Genomic DNA, 13,116 nt, shown 5'->3' with positions numbered 1-13,116 from the left:
TGCCATGTCAGGCCAGAAGAGCGCATCAGGGTCTCAGGACTGTATTTACAGATGGCTGTGAGCCACCAAGCAGGTACTGGAAACTGAACCTGGGTCTTCTGGAAAAGCAATCAGTGCTATCAATACCTGAGACCTCTAGGCCCCAAAACATTATTATTTATACAATAGTTTTAAAGGCATTAGGCCAAGCATGGTGCTCATGTTTGTGACCCTCGAACTCAGAAGGCACAATAAAGGTCTGAGTGACAAACTCCAGGAATGCACGTGAGGAGAATAAATACAATAATGATCTAAAGTTGTTAACATTTCTCTGTAAAACCAGAGTTGAGCAAACTCCTAAAACCTGTTGTGTTCTACGCACTGTGCCTGGCAGTAGCTGGCGTTGTCACGTTCACAGTCTGGTTGGCAAGACAGATGGGCCACATAAACTATGACTGTGCTATCGCAGCCCAGTACAGGGGTGTGACAGGGAGCCAACAGTGATGTCTGGTTCAGGGGAGCAGAGGGGTGCCATGTCCTCCCAACAGGAGGGCACAGGAAGTATCTGTGCACATGGCACTGTTAGTATGACTAAGTAAGAAGACGAAAGGAGCCTGGTGTGACATGAGGGTGGCAGCAGAGGCAGTGCACGCAGAGCGCAGCAGTCTGTAAAGGAAACAGTGTTTATCCTGTAAGTTCAGGAGGATTTGAAGCAGGCTCCTTAAGTATGACAGCAGACATGGGGGTGAGTGGGAAGGCTCGGACAAGGACAGACTCGAATACAGAAGGAGCCTGAGCTCTATGGTCAAGTGGAAATGAAGAGCAAGACTGATGGGAGACTCAGCAGCGGGTCCAAGGGTGTGCAGCGGCTCCTGACAGATTTAACTGGAGGAATGGACAAGTTGCCTGAAATTGTTTTCTACCTGGATGACTGGATAGATGCAGAACCACTTAAGAAAGCCTGGAAAGGGGCCAAGCTCATGGGCTTAGTATGTTGCGCGCGCAGCCATGACCCCTGGAGGTGTGCTGTGGGTGCCAGTCCCGAGTCAATGGAAGGAGAAAGCAGAAGCAAGTTTCACCTTGATGTCAGCCCTGAGTTCAAGCAGCTGCCCCTCGGACATCCGTACGGCCACATCCGTCATCCTCTTCAGAAGCTCTGCTTTCTTCTGACGGCTGAGCAAGATTTCCACTGTGGAAGAAAACAGAGCATGAAGCTGGTGCCACAGTTACACAGGACACAGAACAAGAGCACATGCCTTGACAGTCATCCAGAAGGTGAAGCCACCGAAGGCCGAGCTTTAGCCTAGGGGGCTTGAAGGCTGTTAAAAGACAAACATTTGGGGGCTGTAGAGATGGCTCAGAGGTTAAGAGCACTGACTGCTCTTCCAAAGGTCATGAGTTCAATTCCCACCAACCACATGTTGGCTCACAACCATCTATAACAAGATCTGTATCCATAATAAATAAATAAATCTTTAAAAAAAAAGACAAACATTTATGAATCACAAAGACTTAGGAAGTCATTACTTGCCATTTCTCTTTCCTTTTCCTATCTCTTTCCTTTTCCTACCCCCATTTTTTTTTCTCAAAAAAATATGAATTAGGACAGGAATATGTATAACATTTGACACAAATTTCATCTAGAACAAACAGGTACAAAATGAAAAGTACAGTACCCATTCCCTCCCTGTCCTCTGCTCTGAGAACCCAGAGCTTCTCATGCATGGTCCGATGGCTGTCTATTTATGTACAGCACAGACCTCTCCCTCCCTCAACGGCGTCTATAAGATACACACTTGCTTTTCCCTTAGCCACTGTTACTCTGCCGCCACAGCCTTACTCAGCCATCTACTCCACACATAGGCCCCACTGTCTGGCACATCTGCTAATGACGGAGAGTCAAGCCCTTACACTCTTCTTGTTCCTATGGCTGTGGTAAATAACAGGGGAAAATCCTCCCACGGACAGCGGGCAGCAGCAAGGGCTAGGGGCTGTCATGTCCATGACCCAAGAGACCTCACCAGGTTGTTTTGAGGCAGCATCTCAGTCTGTAGCCCAAGCTTGTCCGAACTCACCAGGATGGCATAGTGATCCTCTGGCCCAGCCTTGCACACGCTGCAAGTATACACAGCTCTGTCCTGCAAGGTCTGAGCACTGATTCCTCTCCCCTCTCTCTCCCCGCTTCCTTGCCTCTGCCCCGCCCCCCAGCACCACTACGCCCGGCAGTTACTGCTCTTCTAAGGAAGAACTCTCACTATAGTTGTCATCTTCTTTTTCTATGGATGTGACCTAGGAGAGGGGACATGCTCCCTTGGCTTACGGCCTCAGGCCACAGCTGGAGGATCTGGGCCTGAGGAAGGCTTCAGTCACTCAGAGGATGTAGCCTCTCAAACATTAGGCTCTCAAGGTATTGCCACGGACAAGAAACTGTACTATTCCATGTATTTAATAACTAGCCTTTAGCTTTTTACTTTATTTTATACACATAAACACATGGGTGCTTTGCCTGCATGAATGTCTGTGCACCATGAGCATGCTCTCAGAGGCCAGAAGCGGGCACTGGATTACCTGGGACTGGAATTAACAGACAGTTGTGGTTCCTGAGAATTGGAGCCAGGTCCTCTGTAAGAACAGCCAATGCTCTTAACCGCTGAGCCATCTCCCCAGCCCCAATGGGGTGTGTTGATTTTAAAAGAGAGTCAGTAGGCAGCTAGAGCGGAGGGCTGTGACAGAGTCTGTTATCCAGGGAACATGGCCCTTCTTTTTCCTGCCAGAAGCCCAATGTTCAGCCAGGTGTGATGACTCATGCCGATAGTCTGAGCATTGGGCAGTTGAGGCAGGTCTGGCCTGTGTACCGAGTTCTAGGCTGGCCTCCGCTATACAGCCAGACCCTGTCTTGAGAAATCAAACCAAATTAAACCATACCAAAATGTATCAGACAAAATAAAAATGTTGAGTATCAATGTTCTTTAGTATAAACCTAATTCTGACCTTGCTCCAGATGAAATGATGGTGTGCTAGGTTCAGCATTCAGCATGGACATAAGCCAGTTCCCAGGGAGAAGCACATGGGGAAGAGCGAGTGTAAAGCAGTCCAAAGAGTCATGAATGCTTGCACCTCCCTTCCTGAATCCTTAGGGGTGAACTTCTGACCAGAGCACACTTTAAGGGTAGCTAAGTGAGAGGAGAAAGGAGAGGCTGGACCCTGCTGACTATGGTTAGTTATGTCTTTACTTAGGCCACCCTATTGTATATAGTCAAGCTCAATACCTAACTGACACACATACAGAACAGCTGAGCCAGTAAGTGCTGAGCCAAAACCTGAAACCTAAGAAAGCCAGGTGCAGTGCACACGTGGAGGCCACAGGATACCTGGAAAGCCAGGTGCAGTGCACACGTGGAGGCCACAGGAATGCCTGGTGCCCAGGGAGGTCAGGGAAGGGCATCAGATCACTTGGACTTGGAGTTACAGGCATTTTTAGCTGTAGTGTGGGTACTGGGAATGGAGCGCAGGTCCTGCACAGAAGCAGCCAGTGTTCTAACTGCTAACGCATTGCTCCACCCCTAACAGACACACACACACACACACATATCCCACCTCCTTCACCCCCAGAGACCAGGCTTCTCTGTTACACAGAGGCCTAGCTGCCCTGGACTCTCTTTGTAGACCAGGCTGGCCTCACAGAGATCCATCTGCTTCTGCCTCCTGAGTGCTGGGATTAAAGGCGTGTGCTACCACACCTGGCTGACAGATATATTTTTAAAACACATCTTTTCCTCAAAAGTAAAGACTATGTCTTTTCACTTGTTTTAGTTTATTTCGACCTTTATCTTAAAAAAGAATCAAAGGACAAAAATGAGCTATAGGTATGAAATGTAGAGATGTCAAACCATACTATTTAATGCGATCTATTTCTGACAAACAGGGACAGAATCTCGGTTGTATTCCAACATTTCCCAGCTTGGTGTTTTCAGGTGTTTTTTCCTAGAGCTGCGGCCGCAGACACAATGGTTTGTGAGTCACCACCTCAACCCAAGGTCGTAGCATCTCTATTCTTACTAGTTTGAGGGTAAAGGAAATACCTTCCTACATAAGTAGAGCATTCGACCTGCCACTGCACCAGTGAGGTGGCTCGGAGGGTAAAGCACCTGCCATGCAAACCTGACACCTGAGTTCCATCCCGACAGCTTTAAGGAAAGAACCAATGCCTTAAAGCTTTCCCTTGACCTCCACACCTGTGCTGCACGTCTGCGCTCAACACCACACTCAGGGTCTGGTTCTTCCCCGAAGCCACATCAGTTGCCACACAGGACTTTGTTCCTCTACAATCTATTCAGTATGTGCTCAAGGCCTCCTGAGTCCTCAGCTCGCCATCTTCCCCTTACTCCCTGATTAAAGACACTAATAAGGACCATCCAGAAGTGTGAAAACAAATTCACACAGGAAGTGACAGGCGCACACAGCTGTAGGGCCGTAGGGGTCTTGTCTGATCATGCTAATACTGCCGCGCTGTGGCTCTAATTTCTTGTAGAGTCAATTCTACACCCAGGACACTAAGTTTGGGGAAATATTTTTTCCCCCTGAGACAGGGTCTCTCTGTGTAGCCTTGGCTGTCCTGGACTCACTTTGTAGACCAGGCTGGCCTTGAATTCACATCGATCTACCAGCCCCTGCCACCCTAGTGCTGGGATTAAAGGCGTGCGCCACCATGCCCGGCTGTTTGGGGAAATATTTAAGAGACTCTCATGAAGAATTATGTCAGTACAGCACAACTGCTCAAAACGACGGCTATAAACTCATGTTTTGTCTCACCGACAGCTTAGTCCATTAGCTATTACTGTAGACTTCCACACTAAGCTTAGCTTACTAACTCATTTTTTGTTTTACTGAGTGTTTAATATAATTTGTACTGATGATAGTTTTTAAGTTACTATGTAGACCAGGCTAGCCCCAAACTCACAAACTGGCCTGAATCTGCCTTCCAAGCACTAAGATTAAAGGCGTGTGCCACCACAACCCAGGCTCCATCACAGTTTTAATGAAACATCAATCATCTTACTTGCTTCAGCCTTCACTTTGTCCATCTCAGCAAGCAATGCCACTTCTCGATCCATTAAACTAGGGGGAAAATGACAAAGAGAAAAGAGTTAGATGAAAAACTCAAACACCAGTCGTAGTTGATGATGCACGCCTTTAATCTCAGCACTCAGGAGGCAGAGGCAGGCGGATCGCTGTGAGTTCGAGGCCAGCCTGGTCTACAGAGTGAGTCCCAAGACAGCCAAGGCTACACAGAGAAACCCTGTCTTAAAAACCCAAAAAACCCTCAAACACCAAAATAGCATATAATTAATAATGGAGAAATAACAACTTGTTCACTAAAAGCATACTGCCAAGAAACAATGTGTTATACTCGGGAGGCAGAGGCAGGTGGATCATTGTGAGTTCAAGGCTAGCTTGGTCTACAAAGTGAGTCCAGGACAGCCAGGGCTATGACACTGAAAAACCCTGTCTGGAAAAACAAAAAAAGACAAACAAACAAATAAACAGAAATAATGCATGAGCTGGGCACAGTGGCACACACCTGTAATCCCAGGACTCAGGGAAGCAGAGGCAGGTGGGTCTCTGAGTTCAAGGCAACCTGGGCTACAAAGTGGGTCCAGGACAGACAAGACTACACAGCAAAATCCTGTCTCAAAAAAACAAAACAAAACAAAAACAACAGAAAACAACCCCAAGGGGGGGGGGGGGGAAGTACGGACCACATGAATGGTATTGTATTCTCAACAAAGAATATTTTTAAGATTGTCAATAAAGTAAATGGCTCCCACTCCCTTTCATTCCCTGTAACACCACAGCAAGCTACTCGAGATCTGAGTTTAGAACCAGCAGGTGGCAGTAGCAAACCACAAAAAAATTCCTCAGTTATGCCAACTCCAGTACTTCTGGAACAATTTTTTTTCACAATTTTTATATTTTGGGTTATCTTCTTAATAAAGGATATGGTCTCACTGTGTATCCTAGCTGTCCTAGAACACACTCTGTAGACCAGGTCAGCCTTCAACTCACAGAGATCCACCTGCCTCTGCCTTTTGAATGCTGGGATTAAGGTATGCACCACCCTGCTGAGCTTGGTGTATATAATTTGATGGTCTTGCTTTTAATTTTACCAGGCAATATCTCTGTGAGGGCATAGGAAAGTTGTTCAAGGTTAAGATCTATGTACCCAGAATGTGAAAAGTATTGCACCAAGTTCAACGGCACTACAGTCTTTATTATTATTATTATTATTATTATTATTATTATTATTATTATTATTATTATTATTATCATCATCACACCAAGTTCAACGGCACTACAGTCTTTATTATTATTATTATTATCATCACACCAAGTTCAACGGCACTACAGTCTTTATTATTATTATTATTCATTCTACATGCCAATCATAGCCCCCTCCCTCCCCTCCTCCAGGGTCAAAGGCATACGCCACCGCGCCTGACAGCAGCTGAGTGCACGGGTGTTTTGCCGGCATGCATGTCTGTGGCCCACTTGAGGGCCTGACACCGCTGGAGGCCACAAGAGGCCTCACGATTCCCTGGGACTGGAGTTGCAGAGAGCTGGAGCCTCTGTACAGGTGCTTCCGACTGACCCTGGATCCCTGGGGCAGGACAGTGCTCTGGGCTGCTGAGCCATCTTTCTAGCCCCCAGCAGTTTTTATTAGCGAAGAATAAACGTTCTCTATGTTTCTCAAACCTCCGCAGCCCTAGCATGGACCTCACTGGAGTGCATTTGTCCAGGAGCCAGCTCAGAGCTGGGCCTCTAAAGAACAGGAAGCACCTTTAACCACTAAGCCATCTTTCCACTCTGGTTTTATTTTTGCAGATAGTTTTGCTTCACTTATTCACAGCAACCCCTCTGTCTCAGCCTCCTGACTTCAGGGTGTACAAGCACATGCTACTGCGGTCAGCTGATTCCATACTTCAATTCTCTAAAACAGCTTTTAAGAAGTTGGGGGGCGGGGGCTGGAGAGATGGCTCAGCAGTTAAAGAGCACGGATTGCTCTTCCAGAGGTCATGAGTTCAATTCCCAGCAACCACATGGTGGCTCACAACCATCTGAGACCTGGTGCCCTCTTCTGGCATGTAGGTGTACATGCAGACAAAACACTGTATACTAAATAAATACTCTTGACAGAGAGAGAGAGAGGGAGAGAGAGAGAAGCTTGAGCTTTCCTTCTTTGGATTCAAAACTAGCCAAAGCTGTCCACACCTGAATCATAGTATCCAGATCTGAGGCGGACCATGAGCTTGAGGCCAGCCTGGGCTACACAGCACGACCACATGACTGAACAGTGGTATTTTATAATCTGCCAAGGAAAAAGGAACCAGTAGTGATCTGTGCTACCAACAAGTCTGTGGCTAGGTTTGTAGTTACGGAAAATGGCTGGGGTGTTAAGCACACAAAAAGTAAGCGAGTGACTGGATTTTCACTTGAAACCACCATTTGTTTTTGTGCAACTTCCTTATAGAACACTGACACCCACATCTGAGGCTCCAGAAACAGAGGGGACTGTGTAAACCAGTAAGGCAGAGACTGCAGAATAAAGCAAACAGAGATCCGTGTTAAGACACAGGAAATCAAAAACTATAGAGTAAGAAAGTATTATGACTTTTGGCTTATAAAAATTAAAAATTATTTATCTGTTAAGGCAGAAAAATTATGACTTCTATTTCTATTTTAAAAAATGTAATTTATGGGCAATGTAGTTTTAAAAAAAAGAGAAGCCAGGCATGGTGGTGCATGCCTGTAAGACCAACACTTGGGCAGGCAGAGGCAGGTGGAGCACTGTGAATTCAGGGCCAGCCTAGTCTACAAAGCCAGTCCAGTCAAAGCTACACAGAGAAATCTTGTCTTGAAACAAAACAAAACAAAACAATAAATAAGTAAAATAAATAAGCAAGCTTAGCACTGAACCTCAGAGCTTTCTCAATTCTCATCTGCATTATAAACTAAAGGGGACCTATACTATGTTCTTTTTACCCTCAAGTGTGTTTGATCATTGAATCCTTCTTGGGGAGAAATTTATGCTGGCACATTAGAGCTATTTAATTAGGTAATAAAGTGTTGTGTGTTTAAACCTTTTCTGGGAATTGTTTTTTTCTGAGACAGGATTTCTCTGTGCAGCCTTGGCTGGTCTGGACTCTCTTTATATACCAGGCTGGCTTCAAGCTCAGAGAGATCCACCTGCCTCTGCCTCCCAGGAGCTGGGATGAAAGGCGTGAGCCACCAAGCCCGGCATTGGGAATTGTATTTTTAAGGGATTAAAAAAAACTACATGGGCCAAGTTTTCAAAACTGTCAGGAAAAGACAATGGGCTGGCAGGATGGCTCAACAGGCGCTTGCCTTCAGGCCTGACTGCCCAAGTCTGATCCCCAGCACTCACACGGTGGAAGCAGAAAATGGTCTTATCTTCGTAAAGTTGTCCCCTGACTCGCAAGTGTACCATGGCACGCAGCTCCCCCACCCACACAAATAAACAAATGTGACATCGTTAGAGGACAGGCCTTCAGGCTGACTGAGGGACTCAGGACGGTCCGCTCTGCTCATCTGTGAGAACTAGCTGCACTGACACTGAGAAAGGAACCCTGCGTGTTCCCACAGCTGTCCGTGGACCATGAGGTCATGACTGACTGTGCGCCTCAGCAGGCGGAGGGAGCTGAGCAGGGAGAATGAACTTGTCCCTTCACTCCTCCTTGTCTCTGGGATGGAAAAAAGAGCAAAGTAAGGAAAATGAAATAACACAAAAGATTGTTCTTATAACCAAAAAGGGCTTGTGTGTTTGTGCGAGGGGTGTTTTACAGAGGGCTTCTGTGTAATCTAGGCCGTGGGCCTCATGCCTCAGCCTTCTAAGTGCTGGAATTAAAGCCACTCGTCCAGGTCCAAAGAAAGACTGTTTAAGACACGGAATTCACCTCCTAGTCTAACCTTGCCATGGAGCCCGTTTCCACCTTTCAGTTCTGTAGCTAGAACGTCATGTCATGGTGTGTCCTCTTTCTCAATGTACATCTGTGCTCCTGTCAAGTCACTCATGGTCTCCAAACTCGGATTTCTTCTTTCTTATGGGCATTAGTGCCACTTTCCCCGCTTGCTGCCGTCGTCTGACTCCGTGTGTAGCTAAGTCCAGCCAGTTCCCCAAACCCTTTCTGCTCTACTTTTGGTCCGTGTACTGAGGAGCCAATGTACCCTGCTCTGGACACCTGCAAGGATGCAGTGCCCTGCTGCTGTATCGGCTCTTACCATGCTACTGCCTGACTTGGGAAAGCAGAGGTGGGTGTGGCTTACCACCACTTTGCTTTAGGTCCCAGCTCTCCCTGACCACACAGATCACTGCTGACCCAGCCACAGGAGCCTAAGCCAGGAAACACACTTCTGTGAGAGACATGTGAGTTCCTGTGGACTTGGGAGGCCAGCCAGGAGGAACCTCCTTTAGTAAGTGACAAATGAAATGGCTTCCTCCCTGGGCACTGTGTGTTTAGTATTGATTAGCAGGCTTAACAACCAGGTCAATTGAACTTGAGAAAGAGATTGCCGCCCTCTCCTGCTGGTCTATCCTCTCAGGCTGACTGAAAAGGCTGGCCTCTTCCCGTACTTTGTAGTCGTTACTTCAAGACATAATTGACAGGTGAGCTAACTTCATTCAGAACCACACAGCTTGGAACTAATGCCGATTAGAAAGTCATGTTCCAATTTGTTTAGTATCAAGGAGAAGCAAAGGATTCTAGAAGATTTGTGACGGAAGGATTGCATCGCTGTCAGGGCAGCGTGGAGGTGTCTGGTGGTGATGACGCTCACATAAGGGCCAGGGAAACCTGACCTGGCCCTGAAAGGACTGAAATCTGAGTCACCATCTCTAGACCCTGGCTTGCTTTTCTTGTTAATCAATAAAATGTACATTTCGAGAATAGTTGTTTGGCTGAAGTTTATAGCTACTGAGGAAGCAGGACGCAGAGTCCACACGTCCTGCAAGCTGTGGTGTGGCAGAAGGCTGCTATTCAGGGTGTCAGCCAAGCTTCCTTTTTTAATAAAAATAAAGTTTTAGTTTTATGAAAAGCCAACATTAAAAAGGCCTCTAACCATCTATGAAAATGACTATGAAGAATACTGTCTTAGTCTCCACTCTGTTGCTGTAATAAAACACTGCCCCAAACAAGGTGGGGAAGGAAGTTTATTCGTTTTGTTAGCTTCAGTTCAACCCCCTGGCAGGAGGGGTTCAGCCCAGTGGGCCAGGCAACCCCATCTCAAACTGGCAATCAAGAAAATGCCTTACAGACAGAGGCAGCTCCCCTGTAGCCAGGGATCAAGCCAACAAAAAGTAACAGCACATTTGTCTTCCTAAGCGTGGCTAAGTTATTACCTTATTTACTAACCGTGGGTTCTTTCCCACTAAGTAGTTGTCTCTTATCACAGTAAAAAAGGACTGAGTCTTCAGTCTATAGGTTGTGTGAGATGACATCACCAGATGCAGGTGCAAGCTGTGAACCTGTGCACTCTGGCCCAGTCACCTTCTTTCTTCTCAGACCTTCTTGATGACTTATCTCCAGTATCAAAGCTTTGCAAGGCTAGACACATTTGACACACGTCACATATGTTATTCCTCCCTCAGCTGAAAGGCTGTGTCACAGAGAAGCCAGTGTGTCACAGAGGAGGCAGTGTGTCACAGAGGAGGCAGTGTGTCACAGAGAAGCCAGTGTGTCACAGAGGAGGCAGTGTGTCACAGAGGAGGCAGTGTGTCACAGAGGAGGCAGTGGTGTCACAGAGGAGGCGTGTGTATCAGAGGAGCAGTGTGTCACAGAGGAGGCAGTGTGTCACAGAGGAGGCAGTGTGTCACAGAGGAGGCAAGTGGTTGTCACAGAGGAGGCAGTGTGTCACAGAGGAGCCAGTGTGTCACAGAGGAGGGCAGTGTGTCACAGAGGAGGCAGTGTGTCACAGAGGAGGCAGTGTGTATCAGAGGAGGCAGTGTGTCACAGAGGAGGGCAATGTGTCACAGAGGAGGCAGTGTGTCACAGAGGAGGCAGTGTGTCACAGAGGGAGGCAGTGTGTCACAGAGAGGCAGTGTGTATCAGAAGAGCCAGTGTGTCACGAGGAGCCAGTGTGTCACAGAGGAGGCAGTGTGTCACAGAGGAGCCAGTGTGTCACAGAGGAGGCATGTGTCACAGAGGAGGCAGTGTGTCACAGAGGAGGCAGTGTGTCAGAGAGGCAGTGTGTCACAGAGGAGGCAGTGTGTCACAGAGGAGGCAGTGTGTCACAGAGGAGGCAGTGTGTCACAGAGGAGGCAGTGTGTCACAGAGGAGGCAGTGTGTCACAGAGGAGGCAGTGTGTCACAGAGGAGGCAGTGTGTCACAGAGGAGGCAGTGTGTCACAGAGGAGCCAGTGTGTCACAGAGGAGGCAGTGTGTCACAGAGGAGGCAGTGTGTCACAGAGGAGCCAGTGTGTCACAGAGGAGGCAGTGTGTCACAGAGGAGGTAGTGTGTCACAGAGGAGGCAGTGTGTCACAGAGGAGGCAGTGTGTCACAGAGGAGGCAGTGTGTCACAGAGGAGGCAGTGTGTCACAGAGGAGGCAGTGTGTCACAGAGGAGGCAGTAGGATAATTAAGTAATATAAGTCGATTGTTAATTAAATCACAGTCAAGTATAAGAATATACACACAAGGTTTAACACACAAGGAATGATTCTATAGATAAATATGATAAAATAAATAAGGTCTTCAAAAACCTTAAGAGACCTACAAAATATGACATCTTAAAATATTTTTATTATTTTAAAGACTCTTGGACAGTAAGACAGGTTGACTCCTGACAACATCCAGCCTCTATAAAAAAGATGGTGAACATTAAAAAAAATCCTTGTGGACATGACTTTAAGTGTGACAAAACAGCCACTGGACAAAAACGTCGTTTCTCCCAAAAACAAAATTCTGCCTAAAATGGACAAGGTTAGATACAGACAAAGTTAATGGTCAGACTTTGCTGAGACAGAGTAAACAAGTCCTCAATAGTCTATGGGATTATGGATGGGAGGTAGCTTGACAGAAGTTATTAGAAGTAGATGGCATGGGACTGAGACAGGGACCCCGTGCCCGAGGCCTACTATGGAAAGTGGTTTAACAGATTGATGTCTGCCCTGCCCCAGGTTAACTAAGGCTATTTTAAAATACAGCAGGTGTCTGTGTCTTAATTGATCGCTAGCCGGGCCTACTGATAATACAAATAATACTGATAATACATGTAATTTTAAAACAATAGGGTGGGGCTAATTATTAAGTATTCTTGGTAGGAATGAATCAAGAACTGGAGGTGAGGGTGGAATTTCTGTTGGTAGAAATAGTGTTGTGACAATTTTGAATTTTTGGTTTCTTTAAAAAAAAAAAAAAAAAAAAAACAACAACAACAACAACAACAACACAGAAATGGGGCTGGAGAGATGGTTCAGTGATTAAAAGCACTGGCTGCTCTTCCAGAGGTTCTGAGTTCAATTCCCAGCAACCACATGGTGACTCACAACCATCTATAATGAGATCTGATGCATACTACATACATAATAAATAAATCTTTTTTTAAAACCACAGAAATATAATAAGAATATGTTTTGATTTAATCCCAGGTGTGGGGGTACAAGGCTGCTTTGGAGTGTTCACAGTGGCTGACTACGGCTTGCCTCCTGCTTTAGCAGCGGCGTGATTTTTCCAGCTGCAGATAGTTTCTGTGATACATGACATTTGGTATTTTCAGAGCATATAAACGGGAGAGCCTCAATAGGCAGGGTTGGTGGTTAGTGGTCGGGGGGGGGGGGGGGGGGAGGAGGGTTGGCTGTGGTTTGTTAGTCGTGCTCAAAGAGGAAACAAGAAGAAAGAAATTAGACTCAAGCCCACTCCATCTTTTTGGGGGGGGTGTGTGCTATAAAGGGTGGGGAAAGAAGGAACCACAAAGTGGCGAAGAGCAACTACAGTAGAGATAGAACACTGCATTTAAAAAAGACTCAAAGACTCGGGAAGCCTGCAAAAGGGCGAAGCTGAGCTAGAGTAGGGGCAGCAGTTGAGTCAGCATTTGACCCGAAGAATCTATGTGTTGTTCTTAAGAA

At 46.6% G+C, this 13,116-nt stretch overlaps 1 protein-coding gene across 1 annotated transcript in view; it reads right to left on the bottom strand.

Moving 5' to 3' along the window:
* Spats2 (spermatogenesis associated serine rich 2) overlaps positions 1-13,116 on the bottom strand; it is a 71,706-nt gene that overhangs the window by 6,302 nt on the left and 52,288 nt on the right. The window contains 2 exon segments of the mRNA XM_051160326.1: positions 1,059-1,168; positions 5,039-5,097. Coding sequence (XP_051016283.1) covers positions 1,059-1,168; positions 5,039-5,097 — 169 coding nt within the window.

The sequence above is a fragment of the Acomys russatus genome, chromosome 17 (genome assembly GCF_903995435.1).
Source record: "Acomys russatus chromosome 17, mAcoRus1.1, whole genome shotgun sequence".
NCBI lineage: Eukaryota > Metazoa > Chordata > Mammalia > Rodentia > Muridae > Acomys > Acomys russatus.
This window is presented reverse-complemented; position numbering and strand designations above follow the sequence as displayed.